General features: G+C 47.1%; 1 protein-coding gene across 3 annotated transcripts in view; it reads left to right on the forward strand.

Annotated features, from left to right (window-relative positions):
- Positions 1–13,877, forward strand: part of LOC144155165 (uncharacterized) — a 116,479-nt gene that overhangs the window by 87,310 nt on the left and 15,292 nt on the right. For all 3 annotated transcript variants that reach the window (XM_077686445.1, XM_077686446.1, XM_077686447.1), the window contains exons 16-19: positions 980–1,223; positions 1,295–1,438; positions 10,041–10,237; positions 11,096–11,248. In XM_077686445.1, coding sequence (XP_077542571.1) covers positions 980–1,223; positions 1,295–1,438; positions 10,041–10,237; positions 11,096–11,248 — 738 coding nt within the window. The remainder of the gene's footprint in view (positions 1–979; positions 1,224–1,294; positions 1,439–10,040; positions 10,238–11,095; positions 11,249–13,877) is intronic.

Consider the following 13,877-nt stretch of genomic DNA (forward strand, 5'->3'; position numbering starts at 1 on the left):
GTGTCTTCGCGGTGCACAGTTAACAACTGTGCTCTGGTTTGTTGCATTGCTTTAAAGTTTAAATTCACTTTGCTAGCTTAAATTATATTTACTCACGTTTAATCATAAGCTGCATCAGTTCTGTTTCCAAGGCTCATGAGCTTGGTGCCAAACATGGCAATAATTTAACGTTTTATAACATCACAATCTGTCCAAAAGTTCACAATCCCCTATTACAAATGCACGCACTGCATTTCACACTCTGGTGATGGATTGTGGTGAAGTTATGTGTACCACACTGTGCTGGATGTATTCCGTCTTTTGAGCCAACCAGCCTATCTTACGATTTCAGACATTCACTCCGTGTTATTGTCTGCGTCAGATACCACAGCAGATGAATGGCTGAACACAAGCTTGGCTGACCGAAAGAATGAAATGAACTCTGGGCGTGATCACACAGCAGCAGCCTTTCATGCTGCGGCCATGGCACTCATTGCCATAGCAACACCCGTTCAAGAAAGTCATTCCAGAGAGCCTATTGCGTTTCACTATAGATCAGATGCCTTGTTTCACAGTCTCTCATCTTCTGTCATTCACGAGTGAGTGACGATAAAAGATGTGGCCGGGGAACAGAAGGCAAGAGCTTGAGTGATTTAGCAATACCAACATAACCGTGCTCACTAATGCTGTTATAAAAAAGAGAGCTCTGAGAATCGTTTTTTTTTTTTTTTTTTTTTTTTTTGTCCACTTGTACAGATTCTGTTTTGTCACCTTAGTTGGTAAAATTCAAGCCAAATATGTGATTTCAAGAAAATGAATGTTTCGGTCATATTTTTTTTTTTTTTAAAGTTGAGAGCCACTTCTGGCGAACCTACTCCTGGTACTTTCGTTTGGGTGCTTGCCACGAGCCGGACAGGTGGCACATATTTTCCCTCTTTGTGATTACTGCCTGATGGCTAATTTCCCACAAGCCTCTCAGTTGGTGCTTCTCTGGCTGCAGGTAACAGCGATGACGACCGAGCTTCAAGCGAGCCTGTCACGGCGCCAGAAGAGTGTCCGCATGACTCAGATTGTGGTCTGCTCGACACGGTGGACCAACAGCCTGAGTCACTTCCTGGAAGCGACTCCCCTCGCCACCTCTCCTATCAGGGCAATCAACTCGTACTTTGAGGCTGCCGTTTACGCCCAAGTACGCACGATGGTCTCCTTTGTCTCCCGTGGGGCACACAGGGAAACCTTTCTCGGTGAGTCATGCCTTTCAGGGGGGTTATTTCGCTGGTGGTAAAGCTACTACACCATCTCTTTCTTTCGACAGGAATTGTGGAAGGTAACCTTAGCAAGAAAATGGTGGTGTGCGTTGCGGACCGAAAGACCGCCGTTGGTGTGCAGCAGTTGCTTCTCAAGGCCAGTGTGTTCTCAATGCTTCTCTTTGAAGATCTGACAATGGCCATGATTCAGGGTGAGTATCTGCAGGCTTATCTATGCAAGCTTTGAATAACACTAAGCTGGCCACGCCAGAAAATCTTGGACAGTACTTATTTACCCTCCTTTATGGTTTCTATGCTAGCCAGGTACCTTTGCGGGGGTGCTGCCTCTTTCTTCGCATTAAGTAGGTGACAATTTTGTTGGCATTTAAACAGGTGGAACTGACATGTTGGTCTATATAGGCCCAAAGTGTGGCCTTAGGTGGTGGTATTGAGTGAATTTTCTCCCTTGGCAGGCAGGAAGGTACGCACTTTCCTGCCTGTCTGCTTTTCAGATGCTCAATAAGGCACCCGCTGCAGTGGTTCAGTGGCTCAGGCGTTGTGCTGCTAAGGGCGCAGGTTCGATTCCCAACCTCGTTGACTGCTTTTCTCATGAGGTGAAAAGCGAAACCGCCCGCATGTTCGAGAATTCTGCGCACGTTAAAGATCCCTAGGTGGTCAAAATCAATCCGAAGCCCTCCACTGTGGCACGCATCATCGCCTGTGAAGTGTCGGTATGTTAACCCTTTGAGGGTCGAATTTTTTCGCCAAATGTGACCCCCCAGGGTTGATTTTTTTTATTGTTGATTTAAATTCTTCAGATGAATCTATTTCGAGAAAAAATTATAGTAAGTTTTTTAGAGTGACCATAAAGTGACAAAGAAATCGTTTATGTTGTTACATATATGTGGTTTATTCATGAGAAATTCTAAATAAAAACGAGAGAGTAACAAGCGGCACCTTTTGAGTGAGTCGAAATCAGATAGACATCAGTTTCGCGGATGCAAAAAGCGGGAAGTGACCGGAGGACGATACCAAAACCAGCCGCTGCGCGCACGCGGGCGTGCGCAGCCGGATGCGGAAGCGATAGACGGCGCACCGGTCATAAAATACAAAAAAAAAGGGAGAAAAGAGCCTCATCGGTTTCGCAGGCGACCTTGGTCTGTGGCAGGTGCAAAAAGTGAGAGGTGCCAGGTGGTCGATACCCAGCGCGCCCCCTCGTTAGCGGATGTGCAAACGATAGCTGGCGCGCCGCTGAAGTAAATCATAAAAAATAAAAAAAAGAGCCATCAGCGCAAGAAAAAAATTTGACGTATTTCCGAAGTGTGGCAGCACATGCCAAGCAACAGAAGTTGGCGAAAAAGGCGCGTTTTTTAAAGATACAAGCAATGCCGTACATGTACGTCATTGACCATTTTGAAAGTGTTTGTTGATGCCGTACATGTACGGCCGTGACCCTCAAAGTGTTAAACCTCGTAAGCAATCAATCCATAGCTTTAATTTAGTGCCGAGGCTGCTGCTTTTTTGTAGAAGCACTCGTCTACTGTGCTGACAGTGCGTACCCGAACTAATTTAATTAAGTATGTTACAAGAGTGCTGAGTCAATCTTTCATTGAGGTATTGCCCATTCTGCCCAAAAAAGCTTTCATTGCAGGAAAAAGCAACAGAATGCACCATGCATGCTGTATGGCTGACTACTGGTTTCTAATGCTTTGTGCGGCAGGCTGCATGAGTGACTTGAATCAGCGCTAGCGGTCCTGCAGCACCGAGCAGGCAATATGCCTGGGGGCAGCATTTACGTACTGGCCCGTCTTCTTGAAATCCTGTGATGAGTTGTAGGTGTGGTGCATGGCCAAGGAATTCACAAATTCTGGTGCTGCAACACCATGCGCAGCCTGGGGACCTTGTGGAAGGGGCTTGTATATCCAGTCACTAACTCATCATGATGCAGCAAATTTCATGGGCGCATGTCAGCCGCATACCACCTGTACCAGTTAAACTTGCCAGTTAACCTGGCTTGTGCTTTCCGTTTGATGCATCACTTCCTTACGCGGGGTGGCATTTTGTCCAACATTTGTTGAAAGGGGGAGTTGCAGTGCTCGGGGGGGGGGGGGGGGGGGGGTCATCGTGTGCTTACTTGACTCGTGGTGTTGACTACCTAGTTAGCTACTCTATTTCACTTATATCATGCAGTTCTTTGCCACATGGCAATAGGAAAAGGATGTTGAAACCATCTGCGTGCAACCACACTGCCCAGCTGTCACGGGTGGAACAGCTGCGTCGTCATTTGTGCCATTGAGCGCCAAACTTATTTACCTTGCACCATTCTGTGCCGAACCACCCCTGTCGCGCCAAACTCGTTTATCAGCGCCTGAATCGACCACGGAGATACAACCACCATGATGCCCAATGCCTGAAACTTGGCTGCAACATTGCGTTTTCAGTTTCATCACGCTGGTTGTGGTTTCAGTTTCATCAATGCTATGAGTGGCTATGGAATTTGGTTTTGGCTTATCCGTAAGGCCACAGGTACTACGTGCCTTCTCCACCTTCTCTTTGCGTTTCTTTATGTCGCGTTTGCATGGTTTCGTTTGCCGGTGTCGGCCGCTGCTCCATAATCAATGGAAAATGACCAGACGTAAAATGTTTTTGTATCTCATCACAAACAGAATAATATTTGCATGAAAGGTTGCAGCTTACTGGAGGTGGACATCAATTTTGTTGACCATTTTAGTCGGCTTTAGCTTTGTTGCCCGCAACTTTCCGTAGCTGCACACCTGCGAGGCCCCAGCCATTATTAATCATGCCTTCTAAAACACTCTAGTTAAGTAGTCTACGGTGTATCTTCGTCAACACTCGCAACTCTGTGACTGGCGAAGATAAAGCTATGTTCAGCTTTGCTTGCACTAAAACCGCAGTTTGATGGAGAAAATGCACACTGCCGTTGACATGAAGTAAAGCCTGTTATCTGATCCGTTTTGACTCTGCACGTGGGATTTGACTCGTGCATCCGCTCTGGGATTTGGCAATTCTGAGGTTCGGGGATGTGCGAGATGTTAAACAGATCATGCACATCAGCTCGCTCTGTACACCTGCATACAGCCTCATTGGAAGGCTTTTCTGCCAGCACAGCCGGTATTAAGGTGCAAATCAATGTGTTCTTGGGAATTTTGATCTCCTGTAGCGTGGTGTTTACTATGCGAACAGGTACTCGGCCGTTTGTCGCCACGGAAGATCTTTTCCTCAGCGATAATGTTATGTCCTATCAGACGTGCCATGGAAAGCATAGCTTTTTCGGTGCAGACAAAGAACGTCGGGCTTAAGTTACGTACCCCTAGCGTTACAGGTAACTCGCAACACGATACCGTTTCAAGGGCGTCGCCGGTGATGCCGACGAGGCGCACCGTTTTGCTTCTTGCCCCGAATTTGTCTTGCCACCTGGCTGTGGCCTGATTCAGTGCGCTTTCTCGCAGAAGGCTAATTTTCAACCCCATGTCCACAAGGAACTTAAGAGGGATGCCAGCGACGTGGCACAATATAATTTGGCTCGTTTCGCCGCAGACATGTATCGTTAGCCTTTCAATGCCGCCTTCGCTTCTCTCATCAGCCCTTTGGAGGGTAAGAGGGGGCACACTTAGTTTCTCTGGTTCTGCGCCATTCCCACTTCGGTGTTGGTAGTGGGGCTTCCCCTGTTCATCCTTCGTTGCTGGTTTCGGGGCGATGCATGCTGCGAGCAATCTCTAGATATGTGGCCATACTCGACGCAGGTATAGCATTCTGTGCGCCTCCACCCACTGTCTGGATGGCCTCCGTTTGGTTGCATTTGCTTGTTCTGTAGCATTTGCTAGTTCTGTAGCTCAATTGTAGGTTCCAGAAGGCGTTCTACCTTTTCTAACCATGAGCACAGTTCTATTTTCCTCTGTCTCCCAAACGCTCCGAATCAGTATGACTGCTGTTTACAGCCTGCTCGTTCCTTTCCTCCCTCACAGCCGCTTCGACAGCTTTTTCAAAGGCCTCTGGGTCGCACGATAGAGTAAACCTTCACACGAGGTCGCGTAACCCGTTCAAAAACTGGGCGCGCAGCTGCTCGTTCACCAGCTCTTTGTGGGCTTCGAACCCTCATGCTTAGCCATGGTGGTGGTGCCCAGCGTGCGGTGCTGGTTCACAAAGAACTGCACGCCCTCCTTTTTTACAAAGTTACAAAAACAAAAGTTTTTGTAACTTTATGCATTCTGGCTCCGTGTCGAACTGCTTAGTCGCCAGTGCTTTGAAATCAATGAATTTCATTGTGGCAGCGATAGCTTTGTTGTGCCACGCAAATTCATACGCAGCTCCAACCATCTTGCAGCATGCAATCCCCACAAGTTGTGCGTCCGTCCGTCCGGCCTAAGCAGCCTACCTGTTCCAAAACATGCAGGAAATCCTGCATGCTACACCCCCCCCCTCCCCCCTCCCCTCTCCATCTCCTGTGAAAGAAGGGACCATTCCCCCTAGCGCCATTCCCCCTAGCCTAGGAGCGAGTCAGGAAGGCGGCTGGCGCTGGACCTCAGAGACAGGGCCTCTCACTCTGAGGCCTCGGCTAGGATTCAGGAGCACTTTCGGATGTCTCCTACGGCGTCTGCTACGATGGCGGGTGGCGAGAGAGTGATCGAGAGATGTGCGGGGCTTCTTATGCCCTCCGCCGGTGTGTGGAGGGAAGGCAGAGCTGGCTGCTCGTTCGGGGGATTGGCAGCTGGCCGGTCGTAGCGCGGGGAGCATGCATAGGCGGCGCCTCCTCCGGGCGCCGGGGGGTCAGCATGGTGATGTCTCCCAGGGGCGGTCATTGCTCGAACGCGGGGTGGGACGCACGTTGGCTCTTCTGCTCTTCTGGGTTTCGGTGCGCACCGTCGGCTGCCGGTATCAATGTCCGAACATCACACAGTGATGCGGATAACATACCCCCTTCAGATGCAAATTAAGATAAATAAGGAGGAAAATTGTGATTCCTAAAAATATGGCTTCTAAAAACAAACCCAAACTCAGTGAAATGAATCAAAGGGGGTTTATGAATCCAAGAAACAAAAATTGTAATGTGTACATTTGGACACATGTCGCCTCTGGGCGGTAAAGCATGTCAATGACCATTAGCGCAATCAAAAATTATTTCAGGTACTTCACTTGTCACCAGGGTTCAAGAGTGAATTTCAAATGCCTCCAAGCTTGATTGCTTCGACGCCACTACTTTTTGACATGTAATTTGAAGAAGCAATTCACTGAGGCAGAGGTAAACTTGAGTTGGAAACACAGTCTGTATTCCGGCACCTTTGAGAGAAGTTAGCACTGATGTGAATTGGCCAGTGGTTCATTCCATTAAAACTTCTAGAATCTGTTAGCAACGGTGTTGCGACATGAGATTTTCAGACAGGCTTTGGAGAGGTCTTGCTTGGTCTTCCCTTCTTAGTTGGAGCAGCCCAGTTGCTTGCAATTAAAGGGACCCTGCAACACTACTTGTGCAGTGCAAGTAAACCTGCGCGACGTTTAGATTACACTGCCAAGAATACCTGAGCCAAATATTACACGTGCACGTGAAGCGGTAAGCGTGCAAATCGCTGTGAAAGACGCGGAAAAAACAACTGCGCTGTCTTCAATTATCCTCGTTATGCACCCCTGGCATGGCCTAAACGACATCATTTGGGCCATGGCTGTCCTATTGGCTGTCGCTGGTCAACTTCGCGGCTTATTTCTCCCATTTCCTTGATGATCCGCCGTCGGCGGCGCTGTGTACCAACCACTTCTTTGCCTGAACCTGTATGCATAGTTTTGGTGTTTCTTTTGTGGTTTGAGGGCGCTCGGAGTTTGAGTGACGAACTCAATACTCCCCTTTCAACGAGACCACTCGACAACGAATGTTTATTGCTTCAAAAACGCCCTACCAGCCTGAGTGCGTGCTTGCGAGCAAGCAGCAATGCCTGCTTTTTTGTGCCACCAGACCGGAAATAGACCCCTCCACGTTGTGGAGAAAAGGACAAAGCTCCCCGGCATGTGATATATCGAAGGCCGCTGAAGAGAACGCCCGGAGCCGCCACCCTCTCCGGGAGAGAGCGCGGAGCTTTTGTCGCGTTGTCCGTGGTCGAGTTGAGAGGAACAATTATGCGCGATTTCTCATCTCGCTTAGTTTCGGTGTTAGTGAATGGATTTTCATAACTCTTGCGGGAGGAGATATCTGGTACAATAGACTTTACCCCAAAATACATTCCAAGTAGTCGATGGTGAGTGTTGCAGGGTCCCATTAAGCTACCGTATAAGCCAGAATATAGGTCGACCCTCCCTACTTTGTGGCCGAGAAATTGGAAGAAAAAAAAATTTCACATTGGAAATTGGGGGGGGGAAAATACACAGCATCGTTTTATTGAGGCTAAAACACTTTTTTCTTCTCAGGATACTCGTTAAAGCGATCTGCAATCATGTAGGATGACTGCTTCCGTCCGGCTGCCTCCCAGACAGTAAGTGGTCCTCGGTGCAGTACGGAGAAGTGCGGGTGAAGCACTTTTTAAATACTCACAAGACCATGTCATCAGGAAGCGAGCGCCAAACATAAAACGACCATGAGCATATCGTCGCAAGAGCCGGTTTGTGGAGGTGGCCAGCAGGCATCTTGGGGTTGTCGCCGACCATTCATTCATAGAAACGTCGTTTGATGCTCGCGGTCAAAAGTCGCCACGTTTTCCTTCAGTCCCATGTGCGGAGCTCGACGCCCACGAAACGGGGTCTTCCAAGTGTTACACACCGACAGCCGCCCCTTCAGCTTAAGCCAGTAGCGTGCACTTTTTCGATGACACTTAACTGGCTCTAGTCTGACATCTTTCCGCTGGCTTGGGCGTACTATGTGACGGTTCTTGTAAATGCTGCGGTCAACTGGCGCCAAGTGTGTGATTTTTGTTTGAGCAAGAAGAAAATAGCACGCACATGCATAGCACACGCTCACTGACAGCAAGAGAACCGAAAGGAGCAACAAATTTCCAACATGCTAGTGGCCCCCTACTCGCCATGGAGCTGTCCTCAAGTTGCTTGCGGCTTCACATTCCTTGTCGGCCCGCAGTGCACCATCTTCCGCACCGTCAAGGCATTCTAAAACTTTTTTCTTCTTTGGGGCCACGAAACACACGGGGATCCCTGTTCAATTCCCAAAAACGTCTCGCACGCACTGGGTCAACACTTTTAGCCGCCCAGCCACGCGGTTTCCATGTGCATCAACGCATGCTCCACTACCTTCAGTTTAAAACCGGCTGTGTAGCTCACGTACTAGCCCATCGTACGGCGCGCTCCAGGAGCACAAGAAAAGGTAGGAACACAGCTGAATAACAAAGCCACGGAGCGTAATGGCGACATCGCGGAGCAGCAAGAATAGAGGAGTGCGGAGTACGTTTAGTGCTTTGTTCGCACGCCGCTTGAACCAACCGGTAGAGAAAAGAGCAGGGAAGGAGTGCGGAGTACGTTTTGTGCTTTGTTCGCACGCCACAACGTTTTCACGGCGCAAGAAGGTCTGTTTTGTCTTCAGCAGGTGGCGCTACGCAAGCGCACAATTTTTAAATTGTGAGCCACAGCATTCGGGCTCACGTCTCCGGCTTACCGTTGTGATTTCTTTTCGTTGGAATGCGTTTTTAGCATTTCTGTGCGTACTGTAGCGTGATATCAAGTTGCTGCAATCGTTTATGGCATCAGCAACCATGCTGAGATAAAAGCATATTCTCGCTGCATTTTCTATTCAAAGTGACAAAAAAGTAAATTCTCAAGAAGAAAAATGGAGAAGGGTTCATTACGCGAGTAAATACGGTATTTGGCAAATTTTTGTGTAAAAAATCTCGACCTATATTGTGGCTTATACGGTACATGCAATGTCTGACTGAAATGCCATGACGTCTTTCATTCCCTTTTTGAGAAGTCCCTCAGCATTCGCATCACCAATGTAGTCCAGCCAGCTGTTGCACTGTGCAAAGCCAATGAAGTGTGATATCATTCTCACTGGCCATTTCCTGGTCTTGCCTGGGAGGGGATAGAGCGACATCAGAAAGTCGAGCTCGTGCAGACCACGCATGAACTGGTTGTACTCGGCGATCACCTGTGGGCAATTGATGTCAACATGCTGCTTGGTTGGTTCTTGCAGTGTTGAGGCACCATGTGTACAACTGTACACACAAGTTTTTTTTTCTCCACAGCCTAGTGCCATTTCTTACAGAAATCACAAAAATTCTCATGTGCGACAAGCCACAACCTTATACGTTCAGCTGATACGAACAACAATCTTGTAAAAGCATTATAAACCCATACAAACAAAAAGATGCAATGGACTCGAGTGCCGTTTCATAAAAACTGGAGGTGTCCATCTTGATCGCTTGTTGTGGCTTCAGTTTCAGTGCAAAAACACTAAAAGACGCTAGTCGTCGACTTACAAGGCACGTGGCAATGCACACGTGATGTACCATTTTATTTAAACCAAAGGCTCTTGCATATTGTGGCGGCAAATTTTATGTGCAAATTGTACACACTGCCGCTGAAGGGGATAGGGGGCTACTTTTTTATTGTTTCATGGTGTGTTGGGGCACATTTTGCCTCAACGAATTACCGCTTTAAATAAATTTTTCACATGTCCCTTAAATTTCGTTGTAGCTGAATTTGACTGTACCTGGCTGTTCCCCTCCGTCTGCATGTGCCGGGCCTTTTCTCCAGTTGAATAACCTGAGCAAAGTTTCTGTGTACATAGTGTTCATGGCTAGGGAGCAAAGTTTTTTGTTTCAGGACAAACGGAGTAATGGGGAACACTTCTTCAAACGTGTGCAGAGTTGCTCAGCGACTGGAGGGCTGCGTACGAGAGGTCCGAGACGCCCGTCCTTGTGATTCAGGATGAGCTGCTGCCCCTGGCCAACGTCCGGGATGCCAAGATTCTGGTTCACTACGACATACCTTTCGAGTCCAAGTTCAACTTTGGCTTCCGCTATTCCTGCATTTCGGACAACATGCTCGATCCTGAAGAGCAGGCAAGTTGTGCACTATTTTTTCTGCCACTATAGGACAGCTATAAACTTGAAGGGTGTCGATATTGTCCCAGGACATAGGATGTCACAGGACAATTCTTTTGTTGCATTTGCTTGAAGGTGAATGGGAGGAAGAGGGTAGGTCAATCTGACATTGTCACCAGTATCGTTATAAATAGCTTTGATATGTGTTTCAGAATTTTTCAGCAGGCTGTTGGTCACTCAGTAGGCCTGGCAAGGAAGGAGGTGTTTTAGGTGGGCGCTAATTTTTAAAATAGTTTGGGCTTCATTTCATGGCCTGCCATTTGGAAGATGTGGGTTTAGGATTAAATGAAATAACCGAGGCTGCGTAGGTAGCCCCAATACACTGAAGCTAGATGAGTGCAGTCACGTAATATTTTGACCTGCTTGCATTGTCCCCTCTTATTTTGCATAGGAAAATGTGCAAGGGGTTAGGCACTGCATGAACATAGTGTTGAACTTGACCAGGGGCGGTATTCTCGTAACTGTCCCTTTTGAAAACGTCTCTTTTGCGTCCCTTTCATCGCGACGTACTTCCGGTTAAGCAGTGGGCGTTGGCAGTATGTTTGCCACGCTTGCGTTACGTCACATCCGGTTGTTTGCTTTTATCCAATCAGGGCTCGCCAAAAGGGACACTTTTGAAAGGGACGCAAAAGGGACAAAACTCGAGAATACCGCCCCAGCTCATTACATGTTAGTGTATAAAAGGCATTCAGTGTTGACTCAAAATATTCTGCTGTAAGGGCGTCAAGCCCTTACTACAAGCCCTTACATTTGCCTTTTTATTTTATTTGTTTGATTTATTTGTTTTGCCTTTTGTTCCTTTCCCGTACTTTTCAGAACGACCCTGTGCGTGTAGCTGATGGGCCAGTAGTGCACATGATACTGACAACCAAGGACCGAAAGCTCTCTGTACAGCTTCAGGAGTTCCTGGATAGGCTGGGTAGCGATATCCCTGATGGCTTAAAGAATTTGGCTGCTGAAGAGCAGTTGGTGAGTTTAGCAGGTTTTACTCGGAGCCAGTGGTCATAGAGCAGCATTATGCCAATCTTTTGCACAGGAATGTCGTGCAAGAAAATTGATGTGTCCTTTTTTTTTTTATTTTTTATTTTTTTGTAATTTTTTTGGTACGTATGTATGTGTGTGTATATATATATATATGTATATCCCCACAAAGCCTAAACATATTTCCAGCCAAATAAAAATTCCAGAAACGTGTACCTTCATTTAGGGCTAATGGGACTTCATGCAAAAACAAAAATGAAATTTCAAACCATTTAAAAATTACGAAGCGTATCATATATGATAAGGGTTGTTCGTTTTCTAGTAAAACCCGATTTTGGCCAATTTTTACACTCCGAACATGTGTCGGGAGAAACGAGTTAAACCCGATTTCTCCCCAAAGAGACCTTTTAAATGTAGCAATCTGCACAATTGTGCGCTGACGGTCCCACCATTCTCAACAAGTACTTGCTCAACGCAAGCCCCACAAACTTTGAACTCATTGATTATTGGCATGACTCTACCGCTCGCTACCGCAGGCTGGAAAATGCATCTGACATTGTTGTGCGTAGCTAATGGAAGCTGTGGGGTTGAGAGAACTTTCTCGTGGCTTAGATAGGTTCACCGATCGGATAGGTCTCGAGTGGGGACTACTGATGTGTTGCGCATGCGGATGATAATGTACATAAAGGAGGGTGTGTAAAAAATCTATGACGAGCTTTTTGTGAATAAAATATTTCATTTTTTGGAGGTTATCAATGCTCTTTGCCGTCATCATTACTGGTTCATTTCCAAACAAGCGCAAATTTTGGGGAGTACTTGCTGGAAAATCCTTATGTCTCCCTGATTACTAGCTTGAAACAAACACCAATTTTAACGCTTTAGAGCTAACAAGCTCGTTATACCTTCGAACTAAGTGTAGTACTTATTACATGTGAAGATTTTAACCCGAAAAAAACCTGAAGTTCGGAATGCTTTTACAACAAACCTGATTTCTCCCCGATTATCAGTTTGAAAAATAGCCCGCGATTTTTACCCCCGATTTGAAAAAAATATAAAACCCAAAAACAAACAACTCTGTATATAATACAGTGGGCTCTTTGGCTGCCTCCTTGCCAGCTGCAGGCGTTTGGCTTGTGGTATTCGAAGAAGCAGTTGCGTTGCATGTTCAGGCAGAGAGTTAGCACGTATAACTGTGCTAAGTGTGCTAGCACTTGGTGCAAAGCTTCTGCATTGAAGTCGCTTGCTCGTCACACTGGATGATGCCTGACCCTGTCTCTTCGATTGTCATCTCTGGGATGACCAGGCGTGACCTTCATTTTCCTCACAAAAGGCGGAGGGGGCTGGTTGGCCATCCTCTTGGCGCTTTTTCTGTGGAGATCAGTCTTTCTGATGTGCTGGCAAGTAGTGTCCTCAGCCTGAGTGGCTGCTCCTTCAATTGGTGGCTCTGGTGCCTGTGGACATTGCACACATTCATGACGCAGATGAAGATAGCATGGCATGTGAGATACATGTAGCAGCGCCTGGAGTGAATAGGGTACTTGGACAGCAACACCTTATACTTAGCTGGTCAATCCCCCCCCATAATACTGCTGTACACACCAACCATTGCAGGGCAGGCATTGTCAGTGTGGATTTTGGCCTTGCAGTCATATGCTGTTTGCTGTTTCACCTGTTGGATAGGCTTTTTGTGCGACTGTTCTTGAGATTTTTTTTTTTTTCTCTCTTTTTTCTTTTGCTATTAGTTTGCACATTCATCATCACTGGTCTCAAAGGGGTTCAGGGCAGCTAGGGGTATGTAATGTTCGTCACTTTCTGACAAGTCACTAAAATCACTGACATCTTCGCCTGCGATGATGCAGTCTAATATGCTCCTAGCTTCAGGCCCTAAAAATAAAAAGAACAGCAAACACGTAAGATTTTTATTTTTGAAAGCTGTATTAGAAAGCGGACCTATAGTGATACGAAAAGTGTGCCATCAATGAAGGCCCACTATATCAAATATGATGCACGAAAATTTGAAGCACCGTTAAACAGTGGGTGGGCCTCAAACACAACAACTCAAAAAACATTTTGGTCTCGCAACATTTTCTCAAGAAGAAAATGGACAAATGTAGGACGAAAAAGGGAAATACTCGCTGTTTTTCGAGTAAAATGATGACGTTGGGATGCCACCACACGACCACCAGAGTGCGGTCATCTTTCTCGAGCTGTCAGCAGACATATGCTGGCGCCTTTTTAACTACTCACATGAGAAAACTTCGTCAGGGTATCAAAAACGATACTTTGGGCTTTCGGTCTTAGCTTAACGTGATTTATCGTCACTTCCCGGCTGGTTCGATTCTTGGCCACGGTGGTTGCTTTTCTGATGGAGGCAAAGGGCAAAAACGCCCATGTGTTCGAGATTTCGGCGCCGGTTAAAGATCCCCAGGTGGTCAAAATTAATCCAGAGCCCTCCACTACGGCACGCCTCATCGCCTGTGTTGCGTCCGAGCGTTAAACCAGACTCCTTCAATGCCTTTCTGGTCATGAAACTTCGCCACAACGCTATGGGAGAGCTTCGTACGCTGCTGTGCCGCGGCGCTGGTGTTGATCGGAGGGCAGCCGGGGGCGTGGTCAG

This window comes from Haemaphysalis longicornis, unplaced genomic scaffold (genome assembly GCF_048455015.1).
Source record: "Haemaphysalis longicornis isolate Haplotype H1 unplaced genomic scaffold, Haemaphysalis longicornis Haplotype H1 scaffold_1, whole genome shotgun sequence".
NCBI lineage: Eukaryota > Metazoa > Arthropoda > Arachnida > Ixodida > Ixodidae > Haemaphysalis > Haemaphysalis longicornis.